This window comes from Balaenoptera acutorostrata, chromosome 3 (genome assembly GCF_949987535.1).
Source record: "Balaenoptera acutorostrata chromosome 3, mBalAcu1.1, whole genome shotgun sequence".
NCBI lineage: Eukaryota > Metazoa > Chordata > Mammalia > Artiodactyla > Balaenopteridae > Balaenoptera > Balaenoptera acutorostrata.
The window spans coordinates 105,512,303-105,531,356 of record NC_080066.1 but is presented as its reverse complement, the minus strand read 5'-3'; the positions used below and the strand labels follow the sequence as shown (position 1 = coordinate 105,531,356).

The 19,054-nt window shown below is 43.9% G+C and overlaps 2 protein-coding genes across 2 annotated transcripts in view; both read right to left on the bottom strand.

The window, feature by feature from the left end:
* Window positions 1-14,991, bottom strand: part of LOC102999818 (Ig heavy chain Mem5-like) — a 70,663-nt gene extending 55,672 nt beyond the window's left edge. The window contains exons 1-2 of the mRNA XM_028166031.2: window positions 14,914-14,991; window positions 14,464-14,770 (exon numbers count right to left, since the gene is read on the bottom strand). Coding sequence (XP_028021832.1) covers window positions 14,464-14,770; window positions 14,914-14,959 — 353 coding nt within the window. The 5' untranslated portion in view covers window positions 14,960-14,991. The remainder of the gene's footprint in view (window positions 1-14,463; window positions 14,771-14,913) is intronic.
* Window positions 1-19,054, bottom strand: part of LOC103000087 (T cell receptor alpha chain MC.7.G5-like) — a 277,458-nt gene that overhangs the window by 142,952 nt on the left and 115,452 nt on the right. The window lies entirely within an intron of this gene.

Genomic DNA, 19,054 nt, shown 5'->3' with positions numbered 1-19,054 from the left:
TTGTTCTCTGAATAGGAAAGGAACTCAAATGTGGGGTGTCACAGGGTACAGGAACCACAGGATGTGGACATTCTGAGTCTCTGGTACCTCACAAGGAAGACGCATCTCTTGGACGCATTAGGCAGGTGGTGAGAAGACTGAATCAGCAGTGGACTTGAGCAGTTTCCCAGCACCCAGGTCCCATCCACCCCACCACTTTCCACCTCTCTCTTAGAACACGGGCTTTCCCTGGTTTATTAGCTAATCTGTAGAGTCAGGTCTGACTTCTGGGATCAGTGTCATGGCATCAACAATGCTGAACCAGGAGATCCTCCTTCAGATGTGATGGAGACCAGACGGCTTGGGGTGTGGAAGCCAAAAAGCAATGGCAGAACCATTTGAACCCCTTGTGGCAAATAATCTATCAGTGAGAAAGCCATTGTAGGGAGAAAGTGTCTATTGTTTTTTTCCTGAAAACAGAGATAAATAAATCTTGGTACAAAATCGTCCTCCCTCTGTACACTCAATCTGCACTGATAGTTGAGTTAATCAGTGTATGTAGGATGGAGTCTCAATTTTTATCACTGAATTCTTTGTACAAAGAAACAATGTACAGGAAGTGGGAGAAATACATCCAAATGTAAAAATGGGGTGGTTAGAGACCTGCTCTATACGTAGCCCTTGGTGCCTGTACTGGAGAGAGGGGAAGATTTTACTCTGGAGTCAGATTCCCTTACTTCACTTTGAGTCTGAAGACTAACAAAGACTATGTTGACTTGGTCCAGGTTATTTCTGAGTAGACCAGATCTGCCATAAATACATGATAGTATGAGGTGTGGTGTCAGAGAACACAAGTAGACCAGAGTTGGAGTTTCTAAGGTGACAGTACTTCTTTCTTCCATTGAAGGCATATGATCTGGACAGCTCCCTTTAGAGTTCACAGAACTGGTGCATCCCAACCTTTGTCCTGGAGCTTCACAATCCAAACATCAGGTAGAATTTAAGATTCAGTTCTGTGCCTTTAGAGGAGTGATATGTAGATAGCCCATCCTTTTTCCAATGGCAAATTACAGTGATGAAGTAGCTGGACCTGGATTTAGGTAGAAACTTTCAGTCTTCCTGAGTCAAGCACCTTCAAGAGTCACAATATCAGTGGACTTCAGGCTTGGTCCCAAAAAGATATCCTTCACCCATCTTCTTCCTTCAGAACATGCAAAATGCTTCTCTGGAAACAGATCTCTGAGAAAATGCTCATGAATGGCGCAAGGTGGTGCTAACTTAACAGACCTGAATGGGTAGGGGTAGGACTGGGAAGCAAAAAACCGGAAGAGGAAGGGACCTGTTTTGCATCATTTCCCTGTTGAGATGCAAATGATCTGAGAAATGTCATTGTTGGAAGGGGTAAAGCTCAGGGTGAGGGAGGCTGGGAGGATTTCAAAGAAGAAAGTATGAATTTATAAAGTGGAGGCCCAAGGATCAAGATTAGAGAAAAATATTGAGAAACAAATGCCACCGAAGACACTGAGTAATGGGCCATGGAACAAAGACATGGAGAGCATGTTTATTGTTGCTGTATATCCCAAGGTTGTCCAAGCTTGAGCTCCTTGCTCCTGGTAGGTGCCTGGGATAACAGAGAAATGGAAGTGGAAATCTCTCCATAGAGGTGTCTGAAGAAACTAAAATATTCAACTTGTACTGTGACCCTGTAATGGGAATGAGAAAGCATAGGAGAGCCCTTTGGGAATTAGCTTCAGAAAGGAAACACTAGAAAATAAAAATAAGCTAGAACATTTACAGAAAAAGAGGAAATTCCATGCTTAGTGAATGGTCAGATTTAACGGTTTGGAACATGTACTTTTCCATCAGAATATTGGTAACAACATTTCAGGAAACTTGGGTCTGAATGCCTTGCATGGAGTAAAAATGGCAGCTGCTATTTTGTGTGAGTTCAATCAGGGAGACACAGAGGACAATTGGTCTGATCCCCGACTCTGTTGTTTAGCAGAGCCTCTGGCTCAGAAACACATTGAGATGTCTTGTGTTTTGCAGGTCTTTCCTTTTTGAATGCTGTTCAGGGCTGTTATCATACCTGAGGACATTACCCTTTCCACCTGCGTATGTACGATGTAGGACACCCTGTATTGGGAACACAGATGACATTGATATTTATGAACATTACCTAAGATCTAATTAATATCAGTACCTGAAGTAATTTATAAGATTGGATTCTGAGGCTATAATATAGAATATAGACTTCCTGGTCTTTTTGTTACTGTCCCCAAATATAACCAGATAATCCTCTGTCTGGTTACTTGAGGGCCAAGTTACTTTCTTGCAGAAACATTCTTAGGAGCTCCTTTAGAAAACCTAGTTCCTTATCTGTAAGACTACAGACAAGCCACAGCCTGAAGCCCAGCCTGCTGACTTGAGCACAGATGTTAACAGCCAAGAAATATGGGGTCTTTGGCTCTTTTCCCAGAACTGCCAGGCTAAGACCTTGGCAGAGACTCAACAGGAGACTGAACTCTCTTTGCATATCCTTTTATACATGGGAGATGAAAAACTTCAACCTTGAGTGATCACAGTTTTTGAAAAATCCTGATGAGGCATTAAAGAGGAGGAGGAATATCCCAAGGGAGGTGAGCTGAGGCAAAGAAAGGCAGGTGTGAAGTTAGCAATGACTCTCAATCCCCTTTGATTAATCATGAGTGTTATTTTGTTTAGTTCTTTTCCTGATTTTATCCTTACTGAGTCACATAAAGGAATCAGCCAGGCAGGAATCTGTGCATCACAATCTTGGGAATCTGTGAAATTTGATCCCCTTTGTCCTACAGCTGCTTCCTTCTCTTTCTTGGTGGACAGAGACCTATAGCTTGTTAGTGTTGAAGGAAGCATAGCGATCATCTAATATAAACTCTTTATTGTACAGATGAGAATCTGAGGCTCAAAGAGTTTAAGTGACTTATCTAAAGTCACACAAAAAAGAGGCGTTCTGACTCCCCCCGCCCCCAATTTTTTGTCAACAGGCTGCTGGCTCCTTTTAGCAGACGGAAGTTTCCTCGGATCTCAGACAGCTTTTTTCCCACTTGGGATTTTGTGCAGACACCCTTCACCATCTTCTCCCATCAGAACATGCATTTCTGGCAGGAGAGCAGCTCTGATTCACTGGCTTTTCTTCCTATTTCCCCTGGATAAGGTGTGTATAGTTTATTTTGTTTTGTTTTGTTTTTTTAATGGAAGAAGCCAAAGTACTGCAGTGAGGATATTTATCTTTGGGATTCATTTAGGGGAACATGGTTTTCTTGGCCAAATGCCATAGTGAGCTAACCCTAGGTAGAAAGAAAGCACGGGCAGCATGAGGATGGACAAATGTAACCCCTCACAGGTTAGTAATGAAATTTAATACTTTCTTTTTTAAGGATGAAAAACAATCTCTGTATTTCCAATAAGGTACATTAATTAAATAGCCTACGACTGGTAAGGCCCTGCAGGGGAATATCCTCAAAGCTCGAAGGCTGAGCTTTCTGAAAACTGAGAGTTCCTTGTAGCTATTGTCCTAGACATCCGAACCATGTCTATTGGAAAAGAGTTTGGCATGCAAAATTCATTCTCCTTGTTATTTCTGCTAGAGCTGAGACTGGCCTGGGCCACCTTCATCTGGTACAGACAAAGGACAACGAAGATACAGTATGTTATTGGGGACCTAGATCCTCCCAATACTGGATTTGTCTTTGAGACTTTCACTATTGTCAATGCATGGAAAGAATTAGAGAGGTCGTGTGGGAAGAACATTCCTGATGAGACATTTTTATGAAAAATATGCTGGCAGCACATTTGGACTTCTTGGTTTGAAAAAATGTTAGTGGTCATTGTCAATGTTTCCTCCCATTTTATTTATTTATTTTTAATAAATTTATTTATTTTATTTATTTTATTTTTGGCTGTGTTGTGCCTTGTTTTCTGCAAGCGGGCTTTCTCTAGTTGCAGAGAGCGGGCTTCTCACGGAGGTGGCTTCTCTTGTTGCAGAGCACAGGCCCTAGGCATGTGGGCTTCAGTAGTTGTGGCACAAGGGCTCAGTAGTTGTGGCTCACAGCCTCAGTAGTTGTAGCGCACGGGCTTAGTTGCTCCGCGGCATGTAGGATCTTCCTGGACCAGGGCTCGAACCTGTGTCTCCTCCATTGGCAGGTGGATTCTTAACCACTGCGCCACCAGGGAAACCCTCCTCCCGTTTTAGATCCTTTATTCTTCTCTCTTCTGGGTTAAAACCAACCTCCTTCAGACCATTAAGAGCTGAGGAGTTAGAGTATTAGCATTACTGAGCACCTTTGGTGTGCTAGTCACTCAGGAGTGCCAGATGATTTCTAGCAATTATTTCATTTAATCTTTGTAATAACTCTGTGAAATAAGTATTATTATCTGTATTTTATCTATGAGGAAATAGAGGTTTAGAGAAGTTAAGCAACCTTGTTCAAGGTCCTACAGTAAATGAGGAGTTGTGATTCTTCCTCACTTTTGTCTGATTCCACAACCCATGCTCTTTTTACTATTAAAAGAATTCATACATAAAAACATATATGCAATTTATAGACTAAATTTTTTAGACCAAATTTTTAAACTTGTTCATATCAAGATAGGTAAAAAGAACTTGCCAACGTTAGGGACCATTTTCAGATTACTGTTTTTAAGTTCAATACATTTTAATATTTTTGTGAATGATAAGCAAATTTATTTTTGTACATCACTTTTGTTATCTGCACTATATTGCCACCTATTTAAGAGAGGAAAATGCACCTACTTAAATTGTGCCATGAAAGCTTTTGTTAACACAATAAGGATGTTTTCATGGATCTGAAAACGTGGGAAGGATTACAGAAGGGACTTATCTGGAACTCAGAGAAAATCCCATTCTCATCTCTCTTTCACTTTGGCATGATTACATGTTTTGCTCTTTCTGTCTCTTTCCTCCAGTGTCCTAGAAGTCAAGGGCTAACAAAAGTGACCATGATGGGTGGTCAGCTTCATCTGAGAGGCAGGTATGAGTTTAATTTTCTGACCACCCAGTCATCATTCAGAACAATCCCTCTGGCCAACAGGACTTCTGGAAGTGTCACTCAGGACTGATTCCTTAGTGTCCCCATCACATCTCTCCTCACCCTTTGGCCCAACCACCCCTGGATGCAGTAAACTGGAAGGGAAAATTCAAAGGAGCAAAGTGAAGACACTGTTTCAGATGAGAATAAAAGGTAGTCCCAAGTATGATCAAGATGGAGGTATAGATCTGGGAGGGGGAGATCCAGCTGGAGAAAGATCACTGATCTTAACATGCAGATTCTCCTCCTTTCGTTCTGCCTACCAGGGAGATTTCAACCCCCTTCAGTTTCTCTATGGTTCATGGCGGTGAAAGAACAATAATACTCAGCCTCTGGCTTCAGTCTGTTGGTTTGTAAATACAAATGATTATTGATGTTATTCCTAGTGGTAGCAAATCTTCCCTCCATGGAAAATGTGTAATCCTTAACATTCCCCGAAGGACTAATTTTAGAAACAAATTCATGTGGTCTTTCTGGAGCTTGATGGTAGCAGTTCACCCAGAAGAGTCGGAAGTTAAACCCAGAGGCATTGCAGGTGACCATTAGGGAGTCCCCAGCGTCTCTCATGGTCCCCCGCAAAGCCCCAGCTGATTCAGTGACTGGACCTCTGGAAAAGAGGAAGCACTGATAAGAACTGCAAGAGACAGACATGACACTATCTCAAAAAGGATGACTCCTGCATTACCATAGAGGAATAGCACAAGGAAGATCAGCCCAGGCAGATACCCCACGGTGGAGACCGAGGGTGGAAAAGTGCCCACAAACACACCATGGAAGCTATCAGACTTCTTGGATGCAAAATGTAAGGTTAGTTTCTGCAGTACAATGAAGTGAATCAGCTGTATGTATAACCCATATCCCCTCCTTCTTGGACCTCCTTCCCCACATCCCCATCCCCCCCATCTAGGTTGTCACAGAGCACCGAGCTGAACTTCCTGTGCTTTATAGCATGTTCCCGCTGGCTACCATTTTACGCATGGGCATTGTACAGCAGAAACGAACACAACGTTGTAAAGCAATTATACTCCAATAAAAAAAAAGTAAGGGTAGTATCATGGGGGACCCAACAGGAGATAGTTCTTCACTCCTTGCATAGCTTCCTTTCATAGAATAGAGCTTGCTACAGTCAGAAAGGACTTTGCGCAGGTATCGGACCCACTCTTTTGCCCACAGACATGATTTAAAAGACAGGTTTTAATAACCTCCAGAAAATGGAGCCTCTTGGGTTGCACAATATCTTTGGAGGCAGGCTGCCTGAGCTTGTGTCCAAGCTTAGCCACTCACCCGTACTATGACCTTGGGCAATGCCTTACCCTCGCCTCGTTTCCGTGTTTTTTTCTGCAAAATAAGGACAATAGTAGCAATGGGTTGTTTGAAGATTAAACAAATTAAAACATGTAAACTACTTTGAGCAGCAACTTACACATACAAAAGTACCCCATGACTGTAGGCCATCAATGATTATTTTTACTGGTACCTCTTTACAGCTGTTGATGACTTTCATTTCAAGGAGATTTTTCATTTTGAATTTCTTTTTGCTGAAATTTCAGAATGTTTTCTCTTCTTCTCAGCTCATAGGAAATAGGGATGACTAATCATAGCATCATAGAAGGTGAGAAGGGAAGGGACCTCAGGCTGTATCAGTTCCGGCTTCCTACCCTTGTAAATGAGCCTGGGGAAGGGAGGTGATGTGCTCAGGTTCTCACACGACAAGAGTAGGTTTTGAACACACGTTCCAGTCTAGTGTGTTTCTTTTCCATTGTATAATAACTCTTCACAGGCTGCAATTCAACACTGTTTAATTTCTCCAAGACTTACTCAGGCTAATTCAGGAACGTGCCAGACCAGTGACCCTGTGGGAAGAGCTGACCAGTGCTGAGTATGATATTGCCATTCTTATAATCTTATAGCAACTCATTAGCTTTCTTTTTCTTAACAGCATTGTCATATTGGGGACTTGCATTTATTTTGAAAAAGAAAGGGGAGTTTTTTTTTAACATCTTTATTGGAGTATAATTGCTTTACAATGTTGTGTTAGTTTCCGCTGTATAACAAAGTGAATCAGATATATGCATACATATATATTCCCATATCCCCTCCCTCTTGCATCTCCCTCCCACCCTCCCTATCCCACCCCTCTAGGTGGTCACAAAGCACCGAGCTGATCTCCCTGTGCTATGCAGCTGCTTCCCACTAGCTACCTATTTTATATTTGGTAGTGTATGTATGTCAGTGTTACTCTCTCACTTCGTCCCAGCTTACCCTTCTCCCACCCTGTGTCCTCAAGTCCATTCTCTACGTCTGCATCTTTATTCCTGTCCTGCCCCTAGGTTCTTCAGAACCAATTTTTTTTTAGATTCCATAGATATGTGTTAGCATACTGTATTTGTTTTTCTCTTTCTGACTTACTTCACTCTGTATGACAGACTCTAGGTCCATCCACCTCACTACAAATAACTCAATTTTGTTCCTTTTTATGGCTGAGTAATATTCCATTGTATATATGTGCCACATCTTTATCCATTCATCTGTCCATGGACACTCAGGTTGCTTCCATGTCCTGGTTATTGTAAATAGAGCTGCAATGAACATTGGGGTGCATGTCTCTTTGAATTATGGTTTTCTCAGGGTATATGCCCAGTAGTGGGATTGCTGGGTCATATGGTAGTTCTATTTTTACTTTTTTAAGGAACCTCCGTACTGTTCTCCATAGTGGCTGTATCAGTTTACATTCCCACCAACAGTGCAAGAGGGTTCCCTTTTCTCCACACCATTGGGGAGGAGATTTTGTCTCTGAATGGAAGGCAGGCTCTGGCCATTGATCTGTCTATTCCTCAGTAGAAAGGGTCAGAGGTACTGCCACGGGGACAAAGGCAGGGAGTGAGGAGCAGGGTCCCTAATGAGTGGGGTTTACTTAGGTGGAGACGAGAGAGCGGGAGACCAGCCTTTCTTCTTTATACTGAACAGCTGCTATGCACTCAGTGTGGAGCTAGGCTCCCAAAGGAATGCAAAAGGACCCAGGGCAGGATTTGAGATTTCAAAGAGTTTCTTTAGAAAGGGGTAGAAAGCAAGGGTGGAAGTGTAGTGGACCCTCTGGAGTACTTTGAGGCTCTGTACTCCTGCAACAACCATGAGACTTTTTCTCCTCCAGCTCAACTTGGCTAGAAGGAGATTCTCCAGCTGACCAGAGGGGAGAATAGCATAGCAGGGATGCAGACTGAGAATACAGGGCTAATAGGGTGCTTTCCCATGGCAACCTGGTGTCAGGGTGTGGTGGGAGGTATTTATGACCAGGGGTTGGCTTTGGCTTTGCCACCCGCTGGCTGTGGGCTGGAGAGAAAGTTAATTTCTCCATTCCTCAGTTTCTGCATCTTCAGTGGAAGAGGATGAACCAGGAGGTGATTGAACTTTCTCACCGTTCTAACACTCTGTGTGTTGGGGGGCATAGCGGTAGGGCTGTAGGGCTGAGAAGGAGATCCTTCATGTGGGAAACATAATGATGGTTTGGATGCTGAGAAATGGGCTAGTTGTGAACTCAGAGATTTTAATTCTTATTACAGAGGAGTGTTATTGCTACTGGGTCAACTCTCTGGTTTCAACATGTAGTGCCAGTAATATTGGCTGCTTTGTGGTTCTTTTATTTATAAACTTGGTGCATGAAACTCTTCTTCCTCCTGAAGGCAATTGAGGTAGTTAATCTTCCATCAGTCAGTCATGACCATAACGTGCTCTGCAGACACAGTTGAAGTCTTTATGGGCGAGGAGGCCTTGGATGTGACAGAGCTGCTGACATCTCAGACCCAGGCTATGTGGGCTTTTTGTTTGTTTGTTTGCTTTTTTTGGTATTTTCTCTGTGGATGCTGACTTTCCTTCTACTGTCTCTGAGAAATATTGCTCACTTCTCTTAGGTGACAAGTGAGGATGGAAACCAACTCCGAGGCCTACCCTGGACCTTGTGGTCCCAGCACACCCAGAAGTCCTGGAGGCGGAATCCCTAAAGTTTTGCGAGGAATTGTGAAAACCCTCCAGCTTTCTCCACAGTTACTCCAAATTCCTCAGGTTATCTGTGGCTGGCTTCCTGGAGACGAGGAAAAACCAAGAACATCACTGAGGTAAACATGTTTTATGTCAGCTTCCCTGTCTATTGGGACAGTTTTTGGGAGGCATGTGGATCTGCAAGTGTAGATGAGGTGGCAGATTCTCTCCTGGGGCTGCTGGAGTAGCGTCATCTTGGGGACCAGCAAGAGAAATTCTTCATCCAATTCGTATGCTCTCCTTTTATGGTTGGGAAGACACACATCAATTCATAGAATGTGGTCACCTAAGGAGGGAGAAAAGGCAAAGGGTTCAATGTTACCTGCCCCATGTTCCATTTGTCAATCATCCAATTCCACCATCTTCCTTTTCATCTTCTAAGTTTTGACCTTTTCTGTATGGCTTCCTCTCCACTTGTGCTAATTCATGGAATTCCATCACGTGGTTTTGAAAAATGAAAGTCTGAACGATTGGTGAAAGAGCTCGCAGCAAGAGAAGAAGAAAATACTGTTGCCTATTCCTCCAAGCTACAGAAAAGCTGGTACTTTTATGTGTCATAAAACTGGACATGAAAATATTATTTCTAAACAGAAAATTCCAGCAAACATCCAGACTCCAAATATACCTTACTGCTCATCCCAGGCCTTCGCTGAAATGTAACCTTCTCCTTGCAGCCTTTATTGACCATCTGATTTAAAAGAATTGTCTCTCTCAGACCCCTGATTGCATACTCTCTCTCCCTCCCTGCAAGTCTTCTCCATGGCAATCATCACCATCTAACATATTTTACTTGTTTTATTTTGTATTTATTTTCACTAAAATAAACTCCTGAGCTTCTGTATTCCCAGTATGTTTAGAAAAGTATCTGGCACAAAGTAGCTACTTAATAAATTATTATTGAATAAATAAATGGATGTTGTTATATTCTATGAAAGTAGCTTTAATCTCCCAAAGTCTACACTTTGGACTGGTTTTCTTTCTCATAATTTGTTGCCCTAGTAATGTATTTATAATGACATTTCTTTTTCTGAAAGTTATAAATACTCTTGGGGCTTTGTCCTTATGCCAGAAAAGGATCGTTAAATTTTCCCTATTCTCCCACATGTATGCAGGCAATAGAAAACTTAGGGCGGTTCGATTTCTTATTTAAACACAGAGTTCGAGAGCCTGCCTCGTTAAAATGAATAGGAGCAATTGCATGGTGGCTTGACTTCCTTTGTCCCGTCAGCAGGTCCTTTTCTGACTGCATGTGTGTGTTGGCGCCTGGGAGCCTTGAGCATCTAGGCTGTGCCTTCAGAGATTTCCTCCAGTGTTTGATCCACGCCGCCATACATTGTTACCATTCAGAGTGTATGTGTTTGTGTATGTGTGAATTGCTAAAAACACAAGACCCTGAGGGATTATGCATTCCTGAAGAATTCCAAAATCATTTGATGACGGTGGTGGTAGGGTGAGAGGGAGTTAGGAGTTGCTCTTTGTTTAGGAAAATGTGTCATGGTGCCTTTTGGTTACGAGAGATGGCTTGCTCCAGCAGTCTGTTTGGAGAGAGATTTTGCAAATTTCCTTTGTGAAATAAAGTGGAAATGTTCAACCTTCTCCCTGAGAGTCCAAGACTCCGGGCCTGGGGCCTTATGATTAAAAGGAGAGAAAATGTGGTGAAACTGAGAAAGCCTGCCATCACCACCCCTCCCCTGCTCCACCCCATTTTATCCCTGTCATGGGGGGGATGTCCAAGGAATGTAGGAGCACTTATGTCTGCTCTCCAAGAGTAAGTTATTTGGTGTTCTAGAGTGCTCTATTATCAGAAAATCTTGTTAGTGGATAGATGAGGCTTGGATAAAGCATTTCTGAGGGCAAAGTTGTCACCAGTCTTGTGCACTATTATATCCCCAGTATTCAGCACAGTACAGGGTATGTAGTACTCATTCATTACACATTTCACCCACTCATTCATTCAACATGTTTGTTGAGTGCCCATTTTGTGTCAGATTTATTCTAAGTGCTGGAGTTAAGGCAGTGAAGAAAACAGACAAAATCTCTGCTATCATGGAGCTTGTGTTCCAGTCAGTGGAGGGCTAAACAACAAATAAATAAGCAAGTAAAATATACAGCACATCAAATGGTAATAAATGCTATGGAGTAAAATTAAGCAGAGAGGAGAGATGGTATTTGTTGGAGGAAGAATAAAGCGCTCTGACCAAAAAATATTAGAGATGTATAACCCCATGATTTCAATTTATATTTGGAGGCAAGATGTTGAATTGAGAAGTAGGAAAGAAGCCTCAATTCCAGAGTTTCTTCACTTTGTTGCTGTGGAGAATTTATTAGCCAGCACTTTCTGTCTGAGGCACTGCAGGGGGCTAAGACTCTACCTAGAGTGGGGAAAGTTTTGTTTGAACTCAGTTCTCTTCTTTGCTTGGTGGCTCCCACACTTTAATTCACCACAGCGCTTTCTGGTGTCAGTTTCCTCATTTTTGGATGCAGAGAACTGTGGATGATAGATCTTGATCCCTTTTGCTGCCTCGATATAAGTGATAATAAGTCAGTCAAAATGGAAGAGACAAACTTGGACACTCTGTCTCACTGTGCAGATATATATGGATGGTAAAGTTGGCAATTCTACGGACCCTCCAGGGACCCACAGAATTTCTCCAGCTCTCATCACACTAGCCCCAGACTCCTGTAGCTGCCATTCCAGACAGGCCTCTGAGAAAGCAAGAAGAAGGCAGTGAATGCATTAGCACCCTAGAGACTCTTAAGAGAATTCAACAAGCTGCTGCCTTTGACAAGCATCAGAAGGGAGGAGGATGTCGGCCCATTTCCCACGTTGTGGCCTGGGAGACAAGCTGCAGACCTAAGGGTGGGCTCAGGAGTGGAATTGGGAGGGGGTTGGGTAGCTGCGGTCCTCCTTCAGTCACAGGAGTGAGGAATCTCCGGAGAACAGCCTGGAAGCTGCAATTGCAACTGGTGTTTTAAAGCAAGGGAGGGAGAAGTGGAGGTGGAAGGGGTTAGGTACCCCACCCCCATTCCTTCTCCCCGGGACTCGCCAAGGAGTCAAGGGCAACCTCTGCATCACACAGATGACTGGACTTCACACAATTGTTCCCAGCCGTTCTCTAATTCAGGCATTGTTATAGGTGATGTATTTCTTTAGCATATCCCACAGCCCCTAGCCCAGAACCAGGGCTGTCTGCCTCTGACCCAGATCCTAGCTCTGCTTCTGGAAACTGAGGTAAACTACCCAGTCTCTCTGAGGCTCAGTTTCCCCATCTGTGACACCAAGCTGACAATAAAGACCTCGCAGGGCTGTCATGAGGATTAAGTGAGTCCACACCTGCAGAGTGGTTGCATCTTGGCACTCTGTAATTTAGTTCACTTTCTCCTCAATTATTCCACTTTATTGTTGGCCCTTTACTTTACTTATGTTAAGTAACATTTATGGCATAGCTACCATGTGCAATGCAATTTACTTCCTCTCTATCATTTGCCTTTAACAACACTGTGCAGATGGAACTCTTATTATCTCTGAAGATGTAACTCTTCTTATCCTGGTTTCAAAGATGAAGAGGTACAGATAATTTTAGAAGACAGAGCGAAGCGTGTGTCAGGATCACAAAATCTCAGAGTTAGAAAACATCAAGAAATCCTCTGGGACCCGTGCTGCATTGTCCCAGTTTCTTGACAGATGGTCACGGAGCATTGCTTTGAACAGGTCTGGTGGCGAGGGCACAGCCCTGTTGTCCCTTATTTCTGACACATCCTGGGGACAGTCTCCTCTATGGACCACCCTCCCCCAACCTCCTGAATCACATGCTGTGTCCTTCAGCTCCGGAGTCTGAAATCTGTCGCCCTCCCTCATTACCAGTGGTATCTTGGGCAAGTGTTTTAGTTCTTCTGTGCCTTAGTGTCTTCATTTGTAAAGTGGGGATAATAATAGAAAATGCATCATTGGATTATTGTGAGGATTAAATCATATAACACATGTAAAGTGCTCAGAATAGTGCTTGGCATATAGTAAACACTCAACAGATATTAATCATTCTTACAGCTAACATACAGTTTTATGAATTTGTCCAGATGTTTTCCCTCCTCCTTCTCATCAAAGACATTCTCCCGGTCTCTGTCAGAAGGACCCACTGGGTCTCTTTCTAGGAATCCATTTTGCAGGTCTTTTAAAACTATGGTTCCAAAACTTTGACAACATCTACATAAAGCTTCCAAATGTCATTCTTTATCATATATATATATATATATATATACATATATATGAAAGGTCAGGCAAAATCACAAGAGATGGGAAGATTGGGAGGAGGCTTGGTGGACCAGTGAGGATCCCTGACTGGAACCAACTGTGTAACTGTGTGTGTCTGGCAAACACTTGTCAGCCTTTTTGTACTTCTACGGACAGCAGGATCTTTGATTAGATTATTGATAAGATTATTGATCTTTATGAATAAGCCGCACATATGTACAGCACACAACCCGATGAGTTCAGATATACCCATACACCCACGGAACCATCACAATAATCAAATGACTGAACATACCCATCCACCACCACAATTCCAATAAGGTATTCAGTAAGGTGAATGGTAGCTTTTCTAGACGAGGCCAGAAGGAAGGACAGGTTCAGCCTCAGAATAGGCTGTCAATCGTCTAAATCTGGAAAAGTACATTGCTCAAGATAAAAGTGGAGTTTAAACTGAGCTGTCCAAAGAAGGACAAAGAAATGCCAGTGGGAAAAAACTGTTCAATGTTTTGTTTCTAGAACATATAGAAGAAGAAGTAAAGAGGTAGAGAGGGAAAGGAGGGCAAAAGTCCAAATCAGTACAGCCAGCTAGAGATCAAGTCTTGCCATCCACGTTGGGAAGATGACAGACAGTGTGTACCATTGATGCAGAAGGAAGGGAGGAGTCTTCCCACCTTCTCAGCCCCTGTCCTTGAGAACAGCTAGATTCCTGGTGTATACGGTTGGGGAGAAACTGGACATCAGCATAGTCATACTTTGGAAAGTGCCTCTTTATGTCATATCCTAAGTACTTTAGGCTGTGTGGCCAAATCTTTTATGAAGCTCCAAGAAAACTGTTAAGAGTGTACCGTAAATGCTACAATTTCTGACTCTGTCTCTCCTCTCTCCTGCCCTACACCGGGCCACACCCCACTGGGGGTTGCCTATCTGAGCACCACTGGAGTGCATGGGCAAGCTGTGAGCCAGTGAACCTGAAGGAAAGGCATGAATGTCAGCCTTCTCTGGCTTCCATTTCTTAAACTATTTATTCAGGAGAAAGTCATGATCTTGTTGGAACTGCTGTTCCACTTAGATCTCCACGTTTTTTGAGCTGCTCAGAAGTGAACCCACAGCAGGGTGGTGGTCGAGGCACAGTAGTAAGATCCTTCATCTCTCTCTGATGCCTCCAGGATATTCAGCACAGCCTGGTTGTTTAAAGAATCAATTTTACCTCGGAAGTTGTCCTCGAAACCAGGGCCATACGTGCCCCCTTCTCGGTATATGAAAGTCATTGTGTTACCCGGTGTTTTCCTGTACCAGAAGGTGTAGTAGTTACTGATGGATTCGCCTTTCATGGAGCACCTGAGGGTGACAGGTTCCCCCACAGACACACTCCTTGCTTGGTCTTGAGGCACCAACACGGCAGCTGACATGACTCCTAGAGAAAAGACACGAGGGGGGGCTCAGTGAGGACTGGGGCTGAGATCATTGAGTAAGGGGCGCTGTGCTCGAGGGCCAGGCCCTGGCAGCCTTGATGCCTCACTGAGTCTTGCTCTTTTGAGGTTCCAGGATCTGCCTTACCTGCCCAGAAGAGGGTGAGGTGGATGAGGTAGCAGACCCTCTGCATGGCTCCGCTCAGGGACAGCTCTGCCTCCCAACTCGTCCTCTGCCCGGTCCCTCCTCAGAGTCGACACCTTCTCTGTGATGTGTTTGTGCCTGAGGAAACCAGCCCCTGTTGGCAGCTGTTACCCAGAGAGTTTCTGTCAATCACAGGAAGCACGCAGAGCCTGCTGACTGTTAATGAGATGACAGTGCCCTTCAAGATCAATAACATGGTCCAGATAAATAAGGCCAATTGAGAGGAGGTTAACACAGCTTATTTGGTTGATCACAAGATTTTTGCTTCCCACCCTAGAAGTTAAGTTTGGTATAGTTGCTTCATTTTCATGTTAGAGGTACATGTTGTATGCACTGTGGTGATGTTAAGGGTTAATACCCAGAAGAATTATTGACTTTTACAGCCATAATCAAAAGACCCATCAAACGAGGAGGTCGATAGTGTGTGCACAAGGACTGTGGGTGTTGTTGTGTTTACTCCAAACTCCCTCCAGGCAAAGCTGGATAAGGGTGATTCATCCAAGTATAAAAGAGCAATCCAATGAAACACTGTCTCCAAATTTAATGCAGTTTCCTAATCTTTATTGAGCTCATCTATCTTCTTTTCTGTAAGGTTCTTAGGTCACTTATGTTGAATTACACAAAGTAAAGTGTTGTACAAAACTTAGAAACCACAACTACCCCCCAGTTTATGACAGCCTAAATTTAGATGTACTTCAAAAGAGAGGCGTATTTGAATTCTTGGGACCCGCACATTTGGGTTTCAAGGCCAATAGTCTATGAAATATTGAAATTAAACAGGTAAATTAATAATGGAAACTAGAAGGTGCAGCTGAAGCGGGGAAGAGGGTCACCTGGTAAGCAAAGAGGCGTTCACTATCTGAGGATGGGTGCAGGACCTAAATTCCAACGCTAGTGGAGCAGACACCCACCTGAGCTTTCTTGTTTTCGCCAGTGTGACTGGGACCACACTGGCCTGAGGATTCAGATAGAAGCAAGCTCAAGTTAGCTTGACCTCATGGTGGTTGCTCTCCTTACCCTAGTCATCTCATCCCAACAGCCTATCTCACCCACCATTTCTAGAGGACCATTAGCAAGTACTCAAGGTGGTCACGTTCTCTGGTATTACAAAGTGCGCTATCTGTACCTGTAGGATACAATGGTGCCTGGTCTCTATAGTTTGTTCAAAGCTGCCAAGGGCAACTTTTCTGGGCTTACTTGATCTTTTTATATCAGGTTGCTTGCCTATTGGCACATCCTATAAATCTAGTCATTTTTACTGTGCACCAGACCTTGAGGATTCACTGATGAATGACAGATATGGTCTCTTCTCTCATGGAGTTTAGTTTCCAGCGTGAGAGCCAGTCATCACCTAATGATTTGCATAGTGAATTTCTCCAGTGCTACAGAGTGACAAGTACTCCGCAGAAGCAGAATTAAGAGAGCACGTTACGGGGCCAGGATCTGGTCAGGAGGTCAGGGAAGGCTTCCCTGAAGAAGTGACTTTGCAGTTGAGACTTAAAAGCGGAAGTTACCCAGGTGCGCTGGATAGAGTCTGTCCCCCCAGATCACTCTGTTTCCTCCTCTAGGAGGCTGATCTCAATGGCCAGCGTCCACCTGCTTCCCTTGCTCTCTGGCATCCTGTTCAGTTTGGCCAATGGGCGGCACCACCAGGAGATTGGAGAGAAGGAGGAGGGTGAGGTGGGGTGTTCTTACCCCAGATTCCTTCCTGCTAGGCTGTGCCTTGGCTATGGCTGCTTTCCTCTGCCAGAGGCTGCAGGTTTTGGTAAAGACTCCTGTACTTCATGCTTCAGGCCCAGGGTGGCAGCGATTCTCCTGTTGCCAGACCTAGGGTGTCTCACCGTCTTTTTTTGGTTTCCCATAACCCAGCTGTATTAGTTTCCTATGGCTGCCTTAACAAAGTACCACAAACTGGATGGCTTAAAACAACAGAGACTTGCTGTCTCACAGTTCTGGGGGCTAGAAGTCTGAAATCAAGGTGTCAGCAGGGCCACGGCCTCTCCGAAAACTTTAGGCAAATCCTTCCTTGCCTCTTCCTAGCGGCTGGTGGTTTGCTGGCAGTCCTTGGTGTTCTTTAGCTTGGCTCGCCTTTCCTGTCACATGGTGTTCTCCCAGTGTCTCTGTCTTTACACGGCTTTCTTCTTACAAAGACATCAGTCATGTTGGCTTAGGGGCCCACCCTACTCCGGTCTGACCTCATCTTAACTAATTACATCAATCTTAACTAATTACAGCAATTGCAATGATGCTATTTCCATATAAGGTCACTTTCTGAGGTACTGGGGGTTAGGACTTGAACATATCTTTTTTTGAGGGACACAGTTCAGTCTTTAACACCTGCCCACACCTTTGCAAATGTCCTTTTCATTCATCAGATTCTTTCTGATCACCCTTTTGACAGTGCCCCCTGTCTCCTGCTGGGACTCTGCCCCAAGTATCGGGGGCAAGTGTAGGGAAAGAACATTCTATATAAGAAATGAGGACGTATTAAAAAAAAAGCCCTGAGGCAGGAGGAAGTGCTGTAGGCTTAAAGCTGCATTCACATCAAAAGAACAGTTAGCAGGGCTCAAATAAGCCTGTCTTCTTAGATAATTATTGTTGAATTCTCCCAAATTATTCAGGAAGTCATTCTGAAAAATTCCAAGACTGTGCTTACGTTTATGACTGTGATTTCTATCTGCCACAGGTTAGAGGTAATTTTAAGAGTCTTTGGCTAATGAACAAAAACAACTTTCCTCTAGGCCTGACGAGGAGAGAGTCCATATGAACGATAAATCAAAGCAGAGGTGGAAGACAGTAGTGGGGATGGAGCAGGTGATGGTTTGTTTTGGTGGTAGCTGGGGCAGGTTGTGGCTAGGAGACATGCTCTACTGGTCAGGGAGAGTCGGGACCTGCTGCAGAAGCTTGGCCCAGGCCTGTGGCAGGAGCAAGACGGAACTCGAACACAAGCATAGCCTATGTGGGGTGCCCAGGTGGAAGGTAGAAAAGTGTTCCTGGGCCCTGCCCTTGGACTCCCTCTTTCTTAGGCTCTGCACAAATTGTGTTCCCTGTACTCATTCTTTCTGTGTCCAGGTCAATAATTAGGCCACAGCTTCCCAGGTCCTGGGAGATGTCTGTCCCTTCATGTGACTTCTGGGGAGAGTTAATGTTTCTTCACAGTCTGTGAGGGATAAATGAAATTACATTTGCGAACACTTGGCTCATTGCTTGGCTATTTGTTAGTTTCCTTCTTTTTTGACATTGTTACATAAAAATCAGGACACCTGAGACTTGGACAGTTAGTAGGAGAGACAAGAGTGCTTTGGAGGGGGCTTTATCCATCCTTTTCCATAATCCCCATCAGCCTCCCATTCTTTGACATCTTTCCCAATTTTATGTGCTATGAAAATACTGCCTCGAGGCAAGTCCCTGAGACATCTTTCAACCAGATTGCAGCCCCTTAGCCCCTCCTTTGTAGAAATTCTGGAGTTGCCTTTGTATTACGATGTATAAGTGCAGCCTCACAATTGTTGTTTGGTCTGTCTTTATCTCCCGTGTAATCCCCCTCAAAGCACCCGTTGAACCCATAAAGGTCCTCAGAAATGCTGATTGAAGTGAAATGATTTCTTCTGCCCACAGGAAGTCTGACGTGAAAGTGAGTTGCTGTCTACAACACCCCAGGAGCGGAGGAAGACATTAAGGAGCTCATTCCCAAGATCATGGCCATAGGAAGGACCCCAAGTCTTTGGGTTGTGGCTCTAAAGATAGGCCATATCATTACAGAAACTTCTGCTCCCTTCAGCCTTACCAGACAGAAGAGGGTTAAGAAAGACACTGCTGACCTCAGTATGCAAGCTGCCACGAGCACTTCTTGCTTTTCCATTAGTGTACGGTTGCTAGAGATGGCTGTGAGGCTGAGGTAGTTAATATTTCATTTTCAGAGCCAGGGTGCTGCCTGGGGAGTCCCAGGCAAATCAACATAGATTACATAGCAATGGAGGAAGATGTGTTTATTGGCCTCACTGAGAACAGAAGGAAGAATGAAAGATTTGAAGGGAGAAGGGAACTTTGCAAGCCTTCTCATCCACATTTCAGCCTTCACTTC